Raw genomic sequence first — 22749 nt, 5'->3', positions numbered from 1 at the left:
TGTGAAGAACCTGAGACCGAAGCTTGGGCCTCACTACTCCATCTGCTCAGGCAGTGGATCGAAAGACTCAACCTGTCATTTCTGTCGTCTGCGTCCATTGTTCTCATGATGCGCGTGTGTGTGTTTGTCCCCTCATTCTCTGCACAGTGGTTACGGTCTTTCTTTTTCTTGACTGGGTTCATTGGGTTTCTTGTTCTGTGGTTTCCTGTTAGCAAACAAATCTCAAGGCGTATAATTTAAACATTCTTTGATAATAGGTGTACATTGATTTGATTTGATTTGAAGTTTTGTCAGAGAATGTTCAGCATATTGCATCAGAGCATTTGCAGAGAGTAATCACCATGAGGGGAATGATTATTCAGGCTGTTGGATAGAGGGATTATTTTATGCATAATGGAATGCTAGCAACAACCTTAAATGGCAAAAAACATTCAGTCTTCAGTTTCAGTGATGCCCTTTTTTACCTTGTCCAAAGTCACAACAGGTAGATCTGCTACAGCATGATAGTTACGCTCCCTAGAAGGCTCATGTTAGCGAAAGTCGCATCATATCATAACTGACTGTAATTGACTTCAAAGCACATAATTTAACGCTTTTCCTGATTGCGATCACCTTCTAACCAATGTGGCCTGCATAATGCAAGCAATGTTCCCTAATCCCATCAATCATGTTATGAGAGCACACATTACAGCAGAACCACCTGCACAAAGAATTATGGAATCGTCACTGCCACAAGGCAAAAGTAAGCTATTCGGCTCATTTTGGCACTGCCAATTCTTTACTAAGTCTACCAGTTAATCCCTTTCCCTTTATCTTCCTGCATTGTTCTATCTACCTTTTCCCCAGCGAGTACTTATCCAATTCCCATTTGAAAGTCACTATTCAATCTCCTTCTACTGACCCTTGAGACAGTGCTTTCATCAGGTTTATAACAATTTCCCTGACCCTGGTGAACCCCTGGGTATGCAAGTAGGCAAGACCAGAGCTCAAGGCCTAGTGTTTGGGGTCCTGTCATCGATGAGTCCAGAATTCAAGAGCTGGAGGTTGAGGTCCTCGTTCATTGTCATCAATGAGTCCTGGGGTCAATATTGAAGATCAAAGCCTGAAGGTGGAATGGAAGTTGGAATGTTCAGGCTCAAGGGCCAAGGCCCTGGGTCTGTAAGTCTGCAAGTCATTGGGGAAGTCGAAGGCCCAGTGTCTGTGAGTCCACATGTCTACTGAAGACAGCTTGTCTTGAGGTTAGAGGAGTGTGTGTGTGTGTGTGTGTGTGTGTGTGTGTGTGTGTGTGTGATAATGGGGTTTGCTTTTGCAGACGTTGTTTTATTGCTGTTGTTCCATTGTTCATTGTGTTACTGGTGTCGTTCTGCAATCATGGCGGGCATGCTATCTTGGCGCCGAAGGTCAGGTGCCACTTGCTGCTGCCCCCAGCGCATCCTTAGTTTGTGTTGGTTGTCAACAGAAATGATGCATTTTACTCTACGTTTCGAGGTACATGCGATTAAAAAAGAATGAATGAATCTGTGAGAAAAAGCAGGTTGGAGCACCAGTTAATATAAGGAAGATGGCATAACTTCCTCCCAATATCTGGTCAGCACCTTCTTTTTTCTATCTCAGGCAGACAGCAAGAGCTCAGTTTCCCCATTGGCTTGCTGGTTTTGTGGTATTAATGTAACAGCATAATGTGTGACAGAAAACAGAACTGCAGTGGAGTTGCTTTTGAAATGCTTCATGCAGGCAGTTTTATCTGTTACACTGACTTTTAAGACAGTTTTGTTATAAATTATGGGATTATTACAATGATGCAACTCAAGTGCCATTTGCATACAAGGCTCCCTACCAGCTAACGTGGCGGTATCTCACGCATTTCAGTGTGTAACCTTGACTGTTAGTATCAATGGGCCAGTCAACCATGAAGAACCACAAGGCTGTCCAATCAGATCTGCGCTGGTCAGAATAACCTTCGTGTGTGAGCTGGGTCAAAGTTCAAATTTATTATCAAAGTATGTATACAGTTCTTCTTCTTGGGTCCTTAGCTCCCAGTGCAGCATATGCCATCGATGACCTCCTGTCTCGAATGTCCGCTGCAAAGTCGCTGGTATGGTTGGAGTCCATCAATGTTTCTATAATCCATTGTATCCACTCTACAGGATTGGTCTATACAACTTCACTAGCCCTGTTCGACAGCCTTTCCCATTTCCACCTCTCACGACGGGGACGTAGGGTTGGACTTTGAGAGGCAAGTATACAGAACGCCACTAATTATGACTTTAAGGCCGTGAGCTTCACCTTCCTGCAAGCATTTATGTGAAAACAAAGATGTGCAATAGGATATTTGAAAAACTGTACATGACAAAGACTGACAAACATCCAGTGTGCAAAGGAGGACAAATTGTGCAAATAACAAATAAAAGCAACGGTAACTAAATAATTCTGAGAAAATGAGTTGTAGAGTCATTGAAAGTGAAGCCACCGGTTTGGAATCAATTCAAAGCTGAAGTGAGTCAAGTTATCCACTCTGGCTTAGGAGCCTGGTGTTCCTAGGCAATAACTGTTCCTGAACCTGTTGGTGTGAGACTTAAGGCTCCTGTACCTTCTGCCTGAAGGAAGTAGAGTAGAGAGCGTGCCTTTGATGATGGATGTTGCTTTCCTGTGGCAGTGCTCTTTGTAGATGTGCTGAATAGTGGGAGAGACCTTTTCTTGATGATCCGGGCTGTGTCCACCACTTTCTGCAGGCTTTGTGGACAGTATTCTTTATGGTTGACTGACAGGTCAGCCGACCATGAAGAATCACGAAGTTGCCCAATCAGATTTGCACTGGCCAACACAGATGTGCAGCCTTGGAGCTGGATGGATATGGTAGTTGCAACACAGAAGTAGTAATCTGGCTGGTTCTGCATTTGCCAAGACCTGGGTTAATTTGACATGCAACGAATTCACTAGAGATGTTGGGTTGGACCTGGGACTTTCCTGTTTTGCAGCAGTCAGCACGGGGAGGTTCACACAGCCACAGAGTCAAAAATGAGAATTTAATTAAATAGTTTTTATGTCTGCTGCCTAATCAGCTCACTATGTCAAACATTCTGTTCCTAGAGGATGTCCTTTTTTTTCAGTGATCTTGGCTGAAGATTATGCATTGAGGCAATAATGGCCCTTTCAAAGTAAATATCGGAAATTGTGCAAACATATAAGCAAAACGGTTTGCCTGCCAGAGTTTGTTTTCTTCTCCCAGACCTTCTTGTTTATGTGAAATGTGTCCCTTGTGGAGGTTAGCAGGAAAATACATTTCCAGCTACTCTAAATTCAAATCATTTCTAGGGGGGATAAAACTTGGGCAGCAAAGTGTCCCAGAGTCCCAGGAAGAAAAAAAATGACAGGACGGGAGCGGGGCTGGGAACCGCGCTGCAGCGGTTAACAAGTCACCCGATGACCCGTTCTCATTAACCAACTCTGACACCCTTTATAATTCAGTCACAACCATGTTCCGTTCTTGTTGGTGTTATTTAAGCAAAACATTTGTATGTTAAATATGTGTAGTCACTAATCAGGATGGAGCTAGTTTTAAATCTGGTATTTATGGTATATTTTCACTCATTAATCCAGCTACAGCAAAATAAAATGACTTCCTCAGTCTCAGCTACTTCAAAATGACAATCCTGTTAACGCGATTTTTTTCTTCCTCTCTTTAATGCAAATCACAATGATTTGTTTGAGGCAGAACAGGACAGCCGCAGAATGTCTGTTCCTACTACACTATAATTAATCCGCCCTGGCAGTGGGCAGGGCCCCAACAATCTACCCCACGTTACTTTGATTGACATTTCGGTTCCTCGAGCCTCTCATTGCAGGTGCTACGCATGCGTGGCGATATGCGCTCCCGCTGCCTGACGGGATCTGTAGTTCATGTCACCGCCAATGTAATTCTAGATACCATTATACAACCACAAATCCCAATAGCCCGTGGGCCAACCGGGACAGCGGGCCGCAAAGACGAGCCGGCCAATCACAAGATAAGTCTACTTTCTATTGGCTAAGGGGTGGATGACCTCGGAGCCCCACGTGGGAGTGTCGGTGCGTGATTGGCTGGGGATTCAGGATTGTGTGTATCCAATTGAGAGAATTCTCAAAGATGTTGCAAAGAGCAGAGAGGCGAGGTTTGCAACAGTGAGCCTGTGTTTCATTGAGTAAAACGAGCCAGTTCTTGGAATATCATCCTTGATCAGATCACTTCTTCTGAAACATGGACTTTATTTAGTGGGGTCTTTTTGTTCATTCCTTTCAAGATACTTTCATTGCGTAAAGACATCGCTTAAACCCCGACGGCAGCGTCGACTTTAGAACATTTTGAGTTAGGATCGACAGAGGTGGACTGTGTACATGTGTGTTGTTCGATGGACATCACAACATCGTGTTCCTTTGTACAGTCCTGGATTTGCCCCAGCCTCGATCCGCGTCCGGAGTTGATCTGGATTTCTTGCTGATCTCCCTTCTGCACTGTGTATTTCGGCGATGTGATCTTGAGTTGCATCTTGCCAGGGGATGGTTCAGTGGTGAGAAACCGAAAGACTTTTGTTTCCCTTCTGGTGATGTTTCGAATCTGAATTAAACCCCCCCCCCCTCCCCGACGTCTATTTCGTCCCCCTACTCCACAGAAGTCCGTTTTGGGAACATTTTCTCTGTGTGCGCTCGTGTGTGATTTTTGTTTTAATTGAAAAAAAAGACAGTGGGGGAGTGTTGAGGAACAGCATCCAAGGATGTATCCACAAGGCAGGCATCCCGTAAGTACCAGTTCACTCAACAACGTTGTAAATCATACTCGAATGAATATCAAAGATCTCCGCTATATTCAATGCTTTGTAAAGTGAACACATGGGGAAGGAGTCCTTTGCTCAATCTCTATCAGTTCTGACAGGGACCTTACACATTCCAGAGAGAAATGAATTTATTTAACTAATCATGGGTCGAAATATGTTTTGCTTTCCGGTCCTTGTAGTATTAAACATGAATTGAATCCTATTTTGTGATCATTATAGAGACCAGCGCAGTTGCAAATTCCTTGTGTAGTTAAAGGAAGAATTATGCTTTGTTACTGAAGATCTGCCTTTTTTCAGGGCCGGTTTAATTTCTCGTGGGGGAGGGGAGGGATAACCTAATCCCTGGATATTTGGAGTACGTGCACGGTGGCGACGTTAATCGAAGTATCCTGCCCACCTCCCTTCATGTAAATACTCGAGAAATTATTTCTTTTGTGGGACGGGGGGCTGATTTTATTTATAAGCGCAGGGAAATCCAGCAGATGGCAATGGTTAGTGACATTTCCGCAAAGGTTTAGTTTATTTCCGTTTCTATCTTGAGTTAATCGCCTTGTCAGATGTAACCAAAATATCGCGGAAAAATAACTTTGTCTAATGAATGTTACACGTGTAATATTCAAGCCTTGGAATGTAGAGCGCCGGATATTCCACAAATTATTTAACGAGCAGGTTGCTAGGATCTAGAATTTGAATCTCAGAAGCAACAGTGATGGGTGAATCAAGAAGTAAAACGGAGGAGCGAGACCTCAAGCACTTCGTTTGAACGAGAATAAACGCTGGATCAGTGATTTGAATTGACATTGAATTGCCGAGTAATTCTTCCCGAGTGACTTACTTCAGAAGGTTCCAAACTCGTTGGGCAGGGATGTAGCGAGTCTAAAGATGTTAAGCTTGTGTATTACAACCTGCGTTTATGTAGCACTTGGAAAATTGGCAAATCTGTGAAAGTGATGCTGGGAACCATTGGGATCGATTAAGAAAGGAATGAGAGGAGCAGGTTTTCTGCAGCACGAGGAGAAATGGAGACAGAAAGGTCCACAGGAGCGTTTGAAGTTTCTGTCTGAAGGTATGATTGATAATGTTATAGAGAGAAAGACGCCACGGAAAGGGGCCTTCAGCCAAAAGGCACAGGAGCAGAACTAGGCTATTCGGCCCATTGAGTCTCCTCTGCCATTCTATCATGGCTGATTGCAATCGTTTACCTGGGTGAGACAGAGGCTTCCCAAATGCATCAACACATCTGTGGCGTCAGTCTACAAGTGAGATATCAAAAGGGAACTCAATTACTTCTCAACCCCATTCTTCTGCCTTTGCACTCTAATCTTTGACACCCTTAGTAATTAAGAACCTGTCAGCCTTTACTTTAAATATACCCAATGACTCAGCCTCCTCAGCTGTCTGTGGCAATGAATTCCACAGATTCACCACCCTCTGGCTAAAGAAATTCCTCCTCATTTCTCGTTCTGAAGTAGCGTCCTTTTATTCTGAGGCCGTGCCCTCTGCTCTTAGACACCCTCACTGTAGGAAACATTCTCTCCACCTCCACTCTATCTAAGCCTTTGGTTTCATTGAGATTCTTCCCCCCCCCCCCCCCCCCAATTCTTCTAAACTCAGGGAGCTATCAAGTGCTCCTCATATGTTAACCCTGTCATTCCTGGGATCATCCTCATGAACTTCCTCTGGTCGTTCATTTTGCACGAATCCTTCATTAATCCTGGTCTTTTGTTATCTCCACCTTCTCTTCAAGCCACTCTCCCACAGTGTACCACTCACGTGTGTGCTCGGGGCAATGTACACCAGTGGCTAGTTAACCGACTAGCCTGTGTGAGAGTACCACGCACCTGGAGGGCGCCCATACGGTTACAGGAAGACTGTGCAAACTCCACACTGAAAGCATTTGAGGTTGGGTGTGAGCCCCGATCTCTGGTGGAGTTTATTTTTAAATATATGAATTGTGGTTTGAGTGGATCAGAAGCTGCAGATAACTCAAGGTTATAGGGCTGGCGGAGAAGCGCAGTTGTGTACTATGACAAGGTGCTGAGGTTAAAGGTTTAACAGCTGCGATTCTATAGACTTGAGAAGATCTGTGCCTGCTTCTGCTTTGTGTGAGTGGAGGGGTTGCAAAACCAGGGGTTGTTACATTGAGTAGCTGTTTAAGTGGCAGGTGGCATATGGTGTGCCAGGGAATGGCGCACACAGTGTGAGCGAGGAGATGGGAGGAAACCTGGATGCCATCAAGTTAGTGTGGAACAGAAAGAGAGCCCACTGGAGCAGTGCATTGGAACTGCCAATTTCTGCGCGGTGTGTTAGTGTAGCAATTAGTGCAACGCTATTACAGCACCAGTAATCCAGGTTCAATTCCTGCCGCTGTCTGCGAGGAGTTTGTACATTCTCCCCGTGACTGTGTTGGTTTCCTCCAGGTGCTCCAGTTTCCTCCCCTGCTCCAAAGAAGTACGGGTTAGTAGTTTAATCGGTCATATGGGTGAATCTGGGCACGCGGGCTCATTTTGCCAGAAGCGCCTGCCAGTGGGATGTACCTCTTTTTAAAAAAAACGCACAAGAATCCGAGAGTTAATAGCAGCCCACGTGAGAACTTCAGCAGCTGACTAGCTGAAGTGGTCACAGCAGACTTTGCTGACACATGAGACTGAAGGTGTAGGAATCTGGAGTATTTTTTTAAAAATGCCAGCTGCTGTATGAACTCGACAGGTTGAGCAGCATCTGAGGAGGGGGGCAAACAGATGGTCAGTGCAGGGTCTCAACCTGAAATGCCGACCGTCCCTGCAAAGTAGAGTTCGAGTTTGTTCTTCTAACACCACAAGCTTTTCACTTCCCCCTCACCAATCTTTGCAAATGTCCACCAACAGTTCAATTGAATTCAGACCGAATTGTCTTCCCTCCTCCAGGTACAGAATTAGATTTATTTATCGCGCGTGCATTGAGATATACAGTGAAATGTGTCGTCTGCGTTGGCAGGCAAGGATGTGCTGGAGGCAGCCTGCAAGTGTTGGCACACATTCCAGCGCAGAGCGGCATGCCCACAGTATTCTGCAGAACAACACAGTGCACAATAAAGCAACAATGGCAACAAAACAAAGCGCTCCCTCGCTCCCATCTACTACCCTCACTCACGAACAGACCTCCAACCCAGTGCCATTTAGCTTGAGTGTAGCAGCTGAAATGTAAGCCACTGAGAGGTGAACTGTAGTGGGAACAGGGCAACGGGAGCGCTGAAGTCGTGCCTTGGGAGATGCTGTCTGTCTTGTGTCCCCGCGTTACCCTGAACCATTGTGCAAAAGTGGAATTCTTTTCATCTTGTCAGTGCTAGCGAGGTGTGAAGGAAGGAAAGACCCATTTCCCTGATGACTGCAATGACAACTACAACAGCCTCCACTTACAAAGTGCCTTTTAAGTAGAAAACTGCACTCCTCTGTGGTGTTATCGAGCAACTCTGCCACTTAGGAGGAGACATGGTGGCGGACGAGCAGAAGATTAGTCAAAGGACTGGGCTATAACGCAGGTCACAAATGAGAAAACAGGTTTAAGAGAGGGAGACTCCAAAGCTCAGGGTATTTGAAGACAGAGGTGAAATGATTAAATTTGAGGGATAAAAGAGGCCGAAACTAGAAGAGTGACTCTATATTGTGGAATTGTCAAACTCAGGTTAGCGGCAGGAAAAAGAAAAGTTGTGGATGGATTTGACAGCCAAGATAATTTTAAATTTGAGTATGCAGATGAATGTGGAAAAAGTAAGTTCAAAGTATGCATATGTCACCATATACTACCCTGAGATTCATTTTCTTGTGGGCATTCACAATAGAACAAAGAAATACAATCGAATCAATGAAGAACTGCTCACAGGCTGACAACCAATGTGCAAAAGAAGACAAACTGCCAATAAAGTTTAAATTTGTTATCAAAGTATGTACTGTATATTCACAATATACTACTCTGAGATTTGCTTTCTTGCTGAAGTTAATTTTCTTGTGGAATAATTTATTATTTATTTTTAATAATAATAGGTGAATAATACTGAGAACATGAATTGTAGAGTATTTGACAGCTTGTGGAATCAGGTCAGTGTTGAGATAAATGAAGTTATCCACACTAATTCAGGAGCCCGATGATTGAAGGATAATAGCTGCTCCTGAGATGGGTGATATGGGACCAAGGCCCCTGTACCTTCTTCCTGTCAGCAGCAGCAAGAAGGAAGCATGGCCTGGATGGGTGGGGGTCCTTGATAATGGGCAGGGCTGACGGGTGAATGGAATGCTCTTCAACCTCATGCACTTGTAGCAAAAGAATAAGAAGTCAAAATGCATCAAAAGGTGTATGTAGAAATTTATCATTGAATATTGTTTCTTTATCTCACAGGCACCCCATCAGCCAGGACAGCCATTTAAGTTTACGGTGGTGGAGACGTGCGATCGCATTAAGGAGGAATTTCAGTTTTTGCAGGCGCAATATCACAGGTAAAGCAATTATTAGCGATGTTGCAAAAAAGACTGGCGTTTATGTGAAACAGTTAGTTTGAACTTGGGTTGCTCATTTTGTAAAGAAGGAACTTGGGATGACTCCATTGCTTTTTTTTAATTAAAAAAAAAGACCCTTCACTGCATTGGGATCATCTCAGGTTCGGTGCTGAAGAGTCTGTCCCAACAGGAATAAAAAAAATATAGAAATATTATAATGTAAATGTGTTTACACAAAATGTTGGAATTTGACAGACAATACCAGAAAAGCTATGGTAACTTTTAAAAATATTAGCCCGTCTTCCAATTATTCTGAGATTGATGGGCTTTGAAATGTTTGGCATTTTAATTTGAAGTGGGGGGGGAAGGTTTCAAAATCCATGATTTTGTTTCTGATAGTTGGATTATGGCTTCTACTGGCTTCAGGAATATTGCTGCTACTTTTTTTTAATATGTATTAGATACTTCAGAATTCTAATTACACTGCTCAGATGGATCACTGAAATGATGTGTAAAGGAACCAGGGATTAGAATTTCTGATTCTTATTGTGAATGAAGGCAGTAGCTTGGGTTCCATTTGAAGAACAAAACTCTGTTACTGGGATAATGTAGCCCAATAGAGCAGTATTGAACATTTCTTGGTTTTTCACTGGTGATGTCCTTTTGAAGATAAAATTGTGAGGCACAGGCTGTTGCAAGTTTAGGGCAGAGAGTGTCAGAATTGGGTTTAATATTAATGGCTTAGGTCATGTTTTGTGGCAGCAGTACAGTGCAAGACAATAAAAAAAAACTGCAAGTTAGAATAAGAAATAGATTGATATTTATTTACTTAGTGAAATACAGCACAGAATCGGCCCTTCTGGCTTTCAAGCCATGCCGCCCAGCAATGCACCATTAATAACTCTGAGATGTGGGATAAGGTAGGCTTTTATTGGCTGGAAGAAAGCACAAGCAGCAAGTGACCACCACACAACATCCTGGAGACTGAGGAAGGGTCTGTGGCTCCAATCGCCTTTATACCGGGGTCTGTGGGAGGAGCCACAGGAGCAATCACCGGGGGGTCATGTCCAGACAGGTATAAGTAGTTCACCACACCCAGCAACCCCCAATTTAATGTGAGCCTAATCACGGGACAATATACCAACCAGTACGTTTTTGGAGTGTGAGGAAACCCACGTGGTCATGGGGAGAACATACAAACTCTTTCCAGGCAGCGGTGGGAATTAAACCTGAGACGCCTGTACTGTAATGTGTGTTGCTAACCACTACACTACTCTGCTGCCCGTAAGATAGATTAGTAGTTACAGATAGCTATCAGTGAAAAAAAGAGTGGAAAAAATAGTGAGGTAGTATACAGGGATTCATTGTCTGTTCAGAAATCTGATGGCGGTGGGAAAGAAATCACTGAATGTGTCTTTAAGCTCCTGTACCACCTCCTTGATGGTATCAATGAGAAGAGGACCTGCACTGGGTGAGGGACGGGGGACGGGGGGGTGTCCTTAATGTCAGATGCTGCCTTTTTCAGTTTTTGAAGATGTTGGGGAGGTTAGTGCCCATGATGGAGATGGCTGGGTTTGTAACCTGCTGTAGCCTTTTCTGATCCTGTGCTGTAGCCGCTCCATACCAAACCAGTTAGAGTGCTCTCCACAGTATATCCGTAGAAATTCCCAGGAGTCTTTGGCCACGTATAAAATCTCCTCAAACCTCTAATGAAATATTGCTGCTGTCGTGCCTTCTGTGTAATTGTGTCAATGTGTTAGGTCAAAGATGGATCTTCAAAGATCTGGACACCCAGGAACTTGAAACTGCCCATGCTTTCCACGCAATCAATTCCTCATTCTTACTGATGTTTAGTGCAAGGTTGTTTTGACGCCACTCAACCAGCTCGTCCGTCTCACTCCTGCCATTCTCCTCACTGCCTTCTGAAATTCTGCCAACAAAAGTTTTGTCATTAGCGAGTTAAAAGATGGCATTTCGCGGATGCAGAGAGGTCGAGCGATGTGCTAAGCATGCGTCCTTGAGGTGCATAGGTATTGATAATATAAGATGTTATTTTGAATCTGCTTCGACTGCCGTCGCCCAAAAGTCCAGTTGCCGAGGGATGTAAAGAGATGCAGGATTTGTAGTTTGTTACTCAGTGCTGAGGATATGATGGTATTGAACGCTGAGCTGTAATCAATCAACTGAATCCTGACGCGGGTATTGCTCTATTCCTGATAGTCCAAGGCTGTGAGATTGTATCTGCTTTTGTGCTTATAGACAAATTGTAGTGGCTCCAGGTCCTTGCTTGGATAGGAGTTGATAATGGCCATCTCAAAGCACGTCTCAGGGTGAGTTTGACTGGGTGCTGGTCATTGAGGCAGCTAGCTCACCCTGTTCTTCTTGGGAACCGGTGTGATCATTGCCTTTTGAAGTAGCTGGGAACCTCTGACTGCGGCAGTGAGAGATTGAAGAATAGAGCACTGAAGCATACTGCAGGCCCTTCAGCCCGCACGGAGGACTGGAAGTTACCAAGGACACGGGAGTAAACTCTAGACTGGTGTTGTATGACGTGGGTGATCATGGTCCTTTGACCATGATGCACCTTGGCAAATTATTTCTGCCGAAGTGTTTTGCAGTTGCCTTCTTCTGGGCAGTCTCTTTACAAGACCGCTGACCACAGCCATTATCAATACTCTTCAGAGATTGTCAGCCTGGCATCAGTGGTCGCATAACTAAGTCTTGTGATATCCACCATCCACAAACTGCCCCCCTGGCTCCACAGGGCCCTGATTGGGGGGGGGGGGGGATGGTGCGAGGCAGGTGCTACACCTTGCCCGAGGGTTACCTGCAGGCTAGCAGAGGGAAGGAGCGCCTTACTCCTCCTTTGTTAGAGACACATCTCCACCCCACCACCCACATAAAGGAAATAATTCAGATGGAAGAAGCAGGCCAGTAAATCCATTGAGTCCATGTTGACCCTTAGGAGCTACCCAATTAGTCCCATTCCCCTGTACTTCCTCTGCAGCACAAATTCTTTTTCCATGAAGCACTTCCCCCAGTTCTTTTGAAAGTTGCTGTTGAAACCACCTCACTGCCTTTCTCAAGCAGTGTGCTCCAGATCACCCCAGCTTGCTACATAACAACATTCTCCTTATCTCCCCAGTGGTTCATTTGTCAACTTTATGCCCTCTGATCTGCACTCCTGCCAGCAGAAACCAGTTTCTATTTATTCTGTCGAAAGGCTTTTGTAATTTTGTACGCCTCTATTAAATCTCCCTGCAACCTCCTCTGCTGTGAGAAGAACAAATGCAGTGTCTCTGGCCTCTCGGAGCATTTCACAATGATGCATTGATGTCGAATCGCTAAAGATGCCCGATGACACTGCTGTATAAAATGCCCTGAGCTTTGCCTTCATGGTTGATCTGAACCTCCTTGATTGGATTACTGTGTTGTAATTCCCGACAAGTATCCATTATCTGCTCTTTATTTACAGCTATTTATGGGTGCCAGGAGCTAATGCAGATCAGCTTTAACCTGTTCAGTGCTGAATTCTATTATTTCTGTATACAGTTGTGTTTGTGGTTACTTAACCAGCAAGCTCGCTGAGGGTCACATTGTTGTGATGTGGTCTTACTATTGTTAAGGCAACTTCTATGGGCGGCCGGTGGGAAGTCTGTTACACAGCTTTCACTTGGCTTGAGACTTGATCATATAGGAGTAGTATTAGGCTATTCATCCCATTGAGTCTGTTCCACCATTCAATCATGACTGACTTATTATCCTTCTCATCTCCATTCTTCTGCCTCCTCTCCATAATCTTTGATACCTGTACTAATCGAGAGTCTATCGACCTCCATTTTAAATATATTCAAAGACTTGGCCTTCACAGCCATCCGTGACAATGAGTTCCACAGATTCACCACCTACCGGCTAAAGAAATTCCTCCTCGTCTCTGTTCTCAAGAGATGTCCTTCTATTCTGAGGTTGTGCTTTTGTCCTAGACTCTCCCAGTATATCAAATATCCTCACCACATGCACTCTGTCTAGGCCTAGCTGTATAGTGCAATATATGAAATTAACTACAGTACTGTGTAAAAGCCTTAAGCACCCCATGTATATTTGTTGTCTTAGGTGGCTGTTAAGGCCAAGTCATTGAGTATACTTCAGGCAGAGGTTGTTAGATTCTTGATTAGTGTGGGCCTGAGTGGTACGGGGAGAAGGCTTGAGATTGGGGTTGAGGATAAATTAATCAGCCATGATGAAATGACGAAGCAAGACCGATGGGCCAAATGGCCTAATTCTCCTCATATATCTTATGGTCTTGACCCTTTCAAACCTGAAATCTTTCTCAGGAGCTTCCTTTGGACTCTCTTCAATGCCAGCCCCTCCTTTCTTCAGAGTACTCCACGTGCAGTCTGACCAACACCTTGTAAATTACACGCTTTCCTTTACATTCTTGTTCCGATGCCACTACAAGAGTGTAGCACTTCTGACCAGATCTTAAATCCATTCAGCTTGTTGCTAGCAGGAAGATCAGTTTCTCCAGTGAATCCTAATAAATTGAATTTGGGATTGTATCCACAGGTGGGATCAGTTAGTGGTACAAAGTCATGTGCCCTTTGAAGGCAGCACCGATGCAGCTGAAAGGCATTAAGCTGGACTCTCTGGTACCAGTGTGCGAGTGTGATATATTTGAATGCCAACTGTGCCCCCCCCCCCCCCCCCCCCCCGATGGACTGGCTATGCTTGGTTAGCTTCTGCTGATGGGATCGAGATCTTTAATAGGTTTGAAATGATTTTCCCTGTAAACAGTAAAACGGATTACACCTTAAAAGATTGTTTCACTTCTGTAACGATTAAGATGACTAGAGAGCAAGGCGACTGGTTTGTGGTTTACCCTGAGAAATGGCCAAGCTAAAAACTGGCAACAAGAGTCTAGGGATGCTTATGTAATTGAAAAAGATATATCCTTATTCGGTTACTACGCTCAGTGACCCTGATGAAGAGGAACAGCAGACATTTTGTATAAAAGTTAAAAATTTGGACATAGCAGAATAGTAGATGGATTTGCAAAATCCCTGAACACCTATAAAAAGTCTGTGGAAATTAAAGTGGAATTAGATTTGCTCATGGGGTTAAGCAGCGTACTATTCAGAACTGGGTGATTGGCTTAAGGGTGGTAGGAGAGAGTGCTGAGCACCTTCTGCGTTTTAAATAACGACATACAATGTAGCTTTTGTGTGTTACATAAAGATTAACTTTATTAAAGAATACATTTACTTGTCACATGTATGTTGGAACTTGCAGTGAAATACGTCATTTTCCGTCAAATCAGCAACGATTGCATTGAGCAGCCCGCAAACATCCCAGCACTGACGTAGCGTGCCCACAATTCACTAATGCCCCTGGAAGGTGGAAGGAAACTAGAGCACCCGGAGGAAACCCGTGCGATCACCGATTACTATTAAGCGATGTGCTGACCGCTGTGCAGTCGTGCTGCCTGCCAGCTAAAGCAGCATCTCAATTGGGGTGGCACACAATTCAGTGAAGAAAGATCGACGTGCAGGTTTCTGACTTGGCAATGATAGAGGTTAAACGGTAGTGGTCAGGGGACAGATGACCGCACCCCCGTGATGAACGTTTTGCTCTCGTGTCCAGCACCACTGCAATGACATTCGGCGTCACACAGTGCCCAGATCGTTTCTTTTATTCTATTCAGTATCTCTTTGCTGAGATACCTGCCAATAAATCTGTTTTGATTTGTTAACTTGGCAACTGCATGCTTTGAAACTCATCCCCCTGAGTTTTGCTCATCCCTGATATTCATGTTGTCTTTTCCATTATCATCTGCGGCTGGAACAGTCTCAGTCCAGTCCCAGAACTTGCTCTTCGATTACTTGTTTAAGACCAGACGACATAAGAGCAGAATTAGGTCGTTTGGCCCATCGAGTCTGCTCCACCATTTCATCCATTTTTCCCCCTTGGGCTCAATCTCCTGCCTTCTCTCTGTATCCTTTCGTGCCCTGACTAATCGAGAATCTATCAACTTCTGCCCTGAATATAACCAATGACTTGGCCTCCAAAGCCACCCTCCCTGAAGTTTGGTTGGGTGAACATTTGGTGGTTTAGCTTGGAGCTGCTGTCTATCTGCTTTGCAGGTCTGCAAAACACCTTGGGCTGACTCAATATGTTAAAGGTGTAGTGTAAATGCAAGCTATGGTCGTTGTTTAATTTAAAGGTTCAAAGTAAATTTATTAGCAAAGTATGTATGCAGTATACAACCCTGAGATGTGCCTTTCCACAGACAGCCACAGGACAAAGAACACTGCGGAATTCATTCAAAGAAAACATCAAACACCCAGTGCACAAAAAAAAGAGCAAATCATGCTCACAACAAAGAGGGACCAAAACAAACCCCAGAGTCATTGAAATAGTCTAGGAATGTTCAGTTCAGTTTACCGCTGTGTCATTGACAGCAGGCCACGGAGCCAGTTCGCCCTGATCAAAATCGCACAAAATAGCAATTAAAATACGGCAGAACCAGAAACACGTAACGTGAGCTGCAGAGTCCAGTCCACAAACCACGTAAATGAAACCTGACCCAAGACCCAAAACTCCATCAGCGTCGAGCGAAAGGGAGGGAGAGACCAGTCAAATGCAGGCATCTGCCTCTGGGAGCAGAGAGGGGGGGAGAGACTGAGAGAGAGACACTTTAAAAAAAGATTGCCTGTGGTATTGCATTTGGTGTGCTAAAGGATGATCTCTTTCATAGCTGCAGAAATATCATGCCTGTGAGGGATTGTCAGAAATGCTGATTTATGATCTGTGATGAATTTTGTGAAATTAAACTAGAATAAGATTTTCTGTGCTGTGCCATAACAAAGACCCAACAGGTTTGTGTTAATAATTACCAGCCTCCTTGTATTTCACCTTGTCAGTAGAACCATCTAATCACTTCTCCCCTGTGCAGAATCAGAATCAGGTTTATTATCGCTGACATGTGTCGTGAAATTTATCGTTTTGTGGCAGCAGTTCAGTAGAATGCAAAAAAAAGTTCCTGTAATTTGCAATATGAAATATATAAAAGTAAATCAGTGCAAAAAGTGTGGTAATGTTCATGGGTTCGTTCAGAAACTGGTGGTGGAGGGGAAGAAGCTGTCTCTAAAATGCTGAGTGTTCAGTTTGTAGCATCCCATTTAATTCAACAAAAGCTGCCAAAAACGCTGGATCAGACAGCATCCATGGAAGGGGAAGCAGTCGATATTGACCAGAAATGTTAAGTGTTCCTCTTTCCACGACAGGAGCGTTCCCAGCCTCTCCTGTTTTTATTTTGTATTTCTAGCACTTGCAGGCTTTTTAAAAAATTATCTCACTAAATCCATTTCTATTTGGCTGAAAATGGTGCTGCTCCTTGGAGCATTTGCAAAACATAATGCAGTCTGATAGACATCATCTCACTCTGTGAAATCTGGACTGTGCACAATGCTGAGGAATTATTTATAAATGGAGTTTGCAACTCTTATATTTCCGGTTAGGGATTTGAAATCCCACTTTGCCTCTCCCTCCGTTTCTACCTCTGTGGATTTTCTTCACCTGACTTGCATCAAGTATGCCGAGAGTATGCAAGGACTTGTCTAGAGCTGTACAATTAATTACTCTTTTCCTCAGTTGGTCACCTGCTGCTACTTTGTGTCATTGCCCAAGAGTTCAGACACGTGGGCCAAAGGCTCATTGAACAATCTTAATGTTGCTAAGTGACAAGTCTTTCTCCCTCTTGCTTGATGGTGCCAGAGACTTGGGTCTTGGGTGAGGTTTAATCGATGCAGTTTACAGATTGAACTCTTGTCATTCATGTTATGGTGTGCTTCTGATTGCTCTGTTGTTATCTTTTCCTATTTTATTGTGATCGGGGTAGACTGGCTCTGCGGCCTGCAGTCTGCGCTAAATTGAACTGATCTGAACTGAACATTCCTACATTGCTTCAATGACTGGTTTATCGTTTTATATTCCATTTTTCACTTATGTTTTGCCATCTGAGTGATTTGCTCTTTTTTTTGCACATTGGATGTTTGATGTTTTCTTTGAACGTGTTCCCTGGTGTTTCTTTGTTTCATGGCTGTCTGTAGGAAGACAGATCTTGAGATTGTAAACTGCATACATACTTTGATAATAAATCTTCTTTGAATCTTTATTCACTCATGTATGTCATGATCCTCCATACCAGCCCCTCAACTCTGTGCTAACCCATCCTTCCTTGTCTGGCCATTGTTGTATGTAGAGATGGCCAGTACATCACAGGCAAAGCCCTCCCCTCTCTGTATATTTACATGGAAGGCTACCACAAGAAAGCAGCATCCATTGCCAATAATCCCCACCATCCAGGCCATCCTCTTTTCTTGCTACTCAGTCAGTCAGGAGGTACAGAACCCTTTGGTCCCACACCACTAGGACTAGGGACAGTTGTAACCCTACAGTCATCAGGCTCTTGAACTGGCATGGATAACTTCACCTTGGTTCTGAACTGATGTCACAACCTACGGGTTTAGTTTCATGGACTGTCAACTCATGTGCTCAATATTATTTATTCTCATTTGCACAGTCTATCATCTTTTACGCATTGGTTCTTTGGCAGTCCTTGTTTATGTATAGATTTTCATAAGTTCCATTGTATTTCTGTATTTTCCGGTAAATGTCTGCAAGAAAATTAATCTCAAGGTAGTATGTGGTAACATGTACGTACTTTGATAATAAATTTACTTTGACTTTTAAATAACAGACGGTGAGCAAGTAACACAGCAACAGGGAGCTATCTGTTACCAATTCACTTAAACAAAGAACCTGCCTCGTAGTCCTTCTTTGTGCTGAAAACTGGTTCCAGCTGGACAGATAAGGGAATCTTCTCCAACAAGAACACCCTGTAAGACAACAAGGACGGTCTTGTTTTATGCTGCCATGCCATCTCAGGCTCACAGACAAAGGAGCTACAGAATTACAAAAGCAGCTATACTATAAATTACTGAAAATCTACTGAACATTTACAAAACAGGTGATTATGCAAACACACAAGCAAGCTTTAAGAAAGTTAAACTGCAAGAAAATTGCACTCAACGTCAGTAAGACCAAAAACCTGACTGTGGACTTCAGGAAAGCTAAGATGAGGGAACACACACCAGTCCTCATAGAGGAATCAGAAGTGGAGAGAGTGAGCAATTTCAAGTTCCTGGGTGTCAGTATTTCTGAGGATCTAACCCGAACCAAACATATTGATGCAGCTACAAATAACACACAACAATGGCTATATTTCATTAGGAGTTTGAGGAGATTTCCATTCATAGCAAAAGGATTTGAGTACAGGAGCAGGGAGGTTCTACTGCAATTGTACAAGGCCTTGGTGAGACTGCACCTAGAATGTTGTGTGCAGTTTTGGTCCCCTAATCTGAGGAAAGACATTCTTGCCATAGAGGGAGTACAGAGAAGGTTCACCAGATTGATTCCTGGGATGGAAGGACTTTCATATGAAGAAAGACTAGATCGACTAGGCTTGTACTCACTGGAATTTAGAAGATTGAGGGGGGATTTTATTGAAACGTATAAAATTCTAAAGGGATTGGACAGGCTAGATGCAGGAAGATTGTTTCCAATGTTGGGGAAGTCCAGAATGAGGGGTCACAGTTTAAGGATAAAGGGGAAGCTTTTTAGGGCTGAGATGAGGAAAAACTTCTTCACACAGAGAGTGGTGAATCTGTGGAATTCTCTGCCACAGGAAACAGTTGAGGCCGGTTCATTGGCTATATTTAAGAGGAAGTTAGATATGGCCCTTGTAGCTAAAGGGATCAGGGGGTATGGAGAGAAAGCAGGTACAGGGTTCTGAGTTGGATGATCATACTGAATGCCAGTGCAGGCTCGAAGGGCCAAATGGCCTACTCCTGCACCTATTTTCTATGTTTCTGTGAGATTTGGTATGTCATCAAAGATGATTGCAAATTTCTACAGATATACCGTGGGAGAGCAGTCCGCTCCATTGTGGGCACTGGCCTCCATAGCATCCAGGATATCTTCAAGGAACAATGCCTGCATCCATCATTAAGGACCCCCATCATCCAGGACATGTTCTCTTCTCATTGTTACCATCAGGAAGGAGGTACAGGTGCCAGAAGGCACACACTCAATGATTCAGGAACAGCTTCTTCCCTTTCACTATCAGATTTCTGAATGGACATTGAATCCTTGAAGTCGACCTCACTACATTTTTGCTACATAGTTAGATTTAACCATTTAACCATTTAATTATACACTTGCTGTAATTCAGTTTTTTAAAATTATGTATTGTATTGTTCTGTTGCCACAAAAACATAACTTTCATGTCATGTGCCAGTGATATTCAATCTGATTCTGAATTAACAATTTAGACCCTAATCCAATCCCATCAAATGACAGGTGGGCATAGATGGCATCAAGCTAAGGACTGGCTTGCAAACAAGAGAGAATCTGCAGATGCTGAAAATCCAAAGCAATACACACAAATGCTGTAGGAGCTCAGGAGGCCAGGCAGTATCTATGGTAAAAAGTACAATCGATGTTATAGGCCGTCCTGCTGCAGGATCTCAGCTCGAAACATTAACTTTACTTTTTTCCATCGATTCTGCCTGGCCTGCTGAGTTCCTCCAGCATTTTGTGTGTGTTGCAAGAATTGGCTTGAGTTGGTTCTAAAAAAGGCATGTGCAAGTAACTCAGTCCCAATGAAAGACAACGGCAGCAGAGGAGGTGGGCAGGACTTCAGAAGGAAGACTGAATGAAATGCATTTTCTAACGCCAGCTCAAACTTCCCTCTCCACCCAACCTAGGACTGGGTGGATATTTGTAAGCCTTCTGTTTTCATGTATGGGTGTGAAAGACAGAAACAAAGAGGAACTGTGAATACAGAGTGCAAAAGGACAACAGTTTTGTGTTCAGTCAAAGCAGAAACAGTGATGCCATGTATTCCAAAAGTGCATGTTGACAGGTTATTTAAAGTGTGTGTGCGTGGTCTTCATATTATTCAATGAACCTTTTTCTGACTTTATTTTCGGAGTTAAATTGGGAAATGTAGGATGACAATGCTATTTGGTTTTTTAGCAGTCTAATAAAAACACAAGTATGTGTGTCAGAACTAAAGATACTGAACATTTGCCCCAGCAGATGTTTTCTGCTTTAATCTCGAGCAGCAGGAAGTGACATATGCCCTGTGTTAACAGCTTTGCTCTTTAGGAAACACTGCCAGCAAATACAGCGGCAGTCCAGACTATTGAGGGAACATTGGTGAATGTAATTAAAGACAGCTAATTAGCTCCTAGCTACTTTTGGGGTGGTAGGCTGGAGATGCTGTTAGGGAATGTGGAGGAGGAGGAAGTAGTGTAGAAAACACATTCTTGAAGCACTTGACAAATCTGAAGTCTATACATTAGTTTTTGAAGTGCTGATTGATTGCTTCAAATCTTGGGTTACTACAAACATTTTAAAGGCACCTGCTTCATAAAGGGAAAGGCTTTTATTTAACAATGAAACATGCCTATTTTTCCAAGATTTTCTTCTTAAATGATTTCATTTGTGTTGGTGAGATGCCTGCAATGTTCTGTCAGATAGATTTCCTTCGGTTTGTCCTGCTTTTCCTTTTGTCCTTTTTACCCCAGGTGTTTCTTTGACTAAAGTGCAAAGATTAACTGTAAAGAGGAGATTGAATTCCAAGCATCTGCACAGAACTACACACACAAGTTGCTGGAGGAGCTCATCAGGTCAGGAAGCGTTTATGGAGAAGAATGAACAGTCAACATTTTGGGCTGAGACCCTACATTGGGACTAAAAAGGAATAGGGAAGAAGCCCAGATAAGAAGTTGGGGAGGAGTGAGGGAAGATGGGGGATGAAATGAGAAGCTGGGAGGTGATGGGTGGAAGGAGGAGGAATCTGATCAGAGTGGGCCATGGGAGAGATAGAAGGAGGCAGGGCACCAGACGAAGGTGAGTGAGGAGAAGAAAAGGGGTAGAATGGGGAATGTGAGAAAGAGATAAGGAAGAAATTACTGGACATAAGAAAAAATGCTTAATGCTGTCAGGCTGGAAGCTACACAAACCAGAGGGGAGCCTCATCCTGGCTGTAGAGGAGGCCATGGACATGTCAGAATGGAAAGTAAATTTCAAATGACTGGCCACTGGAAAAACTTATTTTATACGGTGGGTGGGGTGTACTCTCTTCATCTGTGGAGTTATATGAGGTCACTGTTCAGGCAGCACAAACACTCAAGGCTAATCTCCATGCTTGGTGATATCAAATGGTCTTCAAGAGGTTTCTTGACATCACTTACACTAAATCATTTTGTGCAGCTGAGACCTGCGAATGGAGACGGGAAATCACACTGAGGTCTGTATTGACAGGGCACGTCATCCATCTCCAGCTCTTGGACTCTTGGAGTCAGAGCACAGAGGCAGGCCCATCCAATCGGATCAGTGGGCCCCCATCCACATTAATCCCATCTTCTCGCACTCGGTCACAGCCTTCTGTATGTATTCTGTGCTGGTCGTTTATTAAGGTAACTAGGCACATTAGTGGGAGTGCGGTATAAATGAGGAGGAATAAGATACGTATTCTTGCTTATTTTGTGGCAGTTTGTAGCTTGGCGGAGGACATATCTTTGCTGACCACTTAACATCGCTTCAAAATTGTACATTTGCTAATTGCTGATAGAAATGAGGAATTTGACTCTTTGGAGCCGAGGGTGCGTCATGCAAGTATAACATGGTGGTTGCCGGCTAACAGTATTTGTTTTAATTTTGGATTAGCTTTTGCTGATCTAGCCTTCTATCACCTAGGTGATTCAAGTGTTCATCTGCGCACCTGAATTGGTGTCAAATGTCTCTGCTTCCACTATTCTCTCCGGCAGTATATTCCAAGAATTGACCACTCTCTGGGTGAAGAAGATCTCTAAATCTCTTGGCTCTTACCCCAAATCTATGTTCTCTAGTTTGAGCTAATTCTGATGTGGAGAAAAATTTCCTGTTGTCTACCCTAACAGTGCTCTTCGTAATTTATTTAGCTCAATTATGTATGTACCCACTTTCTCTCTCCCACCCTCTTAAGCTGCTCTATTTCAGGGAGACTATCCTGTGTCCCATCGCAGACATCTTTATCAATCTCTTCTGCACTCTCTCCAGTACCATCACATCTTTCTTATAGAGTAGTTATAAAGGGGCATAACCACCTTACTCCTGTTTCCGGTGCCCTGACTATTGAAGACCACTTATGCCCCCTTTGACTGCATTATCTACCTGTGTTGCCACCTTCATGGATCTTTGTTTCATTGCTTTGGATCCATTTTCTTTTGTTTATTGGGTTCCTAATTCTGTTTCCTTCAACCCACGTTGTTCCCCTTGTTTCCCTTGTTCCCCTTACTAACCCTGCCTATCGCCACAATTGCATACCTCTGGAATCTAGCTTGATTGCATCAGTGCCT

General features: G+C 43.6%; 1 protein-coding gene across 7 annotated transcripts in view; it reads left to right on the top strand.

Moving 5' to 3' along the window:
* The first annotated feature begins 4137 nt into the window (after positions 1–4137).
* Positions 4138–22749, top strand: part of LOC132406030 (transducin-like enhancer protein 4) — a 248613-nt gene continuing 230001 nt past the window's right edge. For 5 of the 7 annotated variants that reach the window (XM_059991186.1, XM_059991184.1, XM_059991183.1 and 2 more), the window contains exons 1-2: positions 4138–4775; positions 9186–9283. In XM_059991186.1, the coding sequence (XP_059847169.1) occupies positions 4752–4775; positions 9186–9283 (122 nt within the window). In that variant the 5' untranslated portion in view covers positions 4138–4751. Of the gene's footprint in view, positions 4776–5859; positions 5878–9185; positions 9284–22749 lie in introns of those variants that run through there. The other 2 variants (XM_059991188.1, XM_059991189.1) reach the window with 2 other exon arrangements.

The sequence above is a fragment of the Hypanus sabinus genome, chromosome 16, assembly GCF_030144855.1.
Source record: "Hypanus sabinus isolate sHypSab1 chromosome 16, sHypSab1.hap1, whole genome shotgun sequence".
Classification (NCBI taxonomy): domain Eukaryota; kingdom Metazoa; phylum Chordata; class Chondrichthyes; order Myliobatiformes; family Dasyatidae; genus Hypanus; species Hypanus sabinus.
This window is presented reverse-complemented; position numbering and strand designations above follow the sequence as displayed.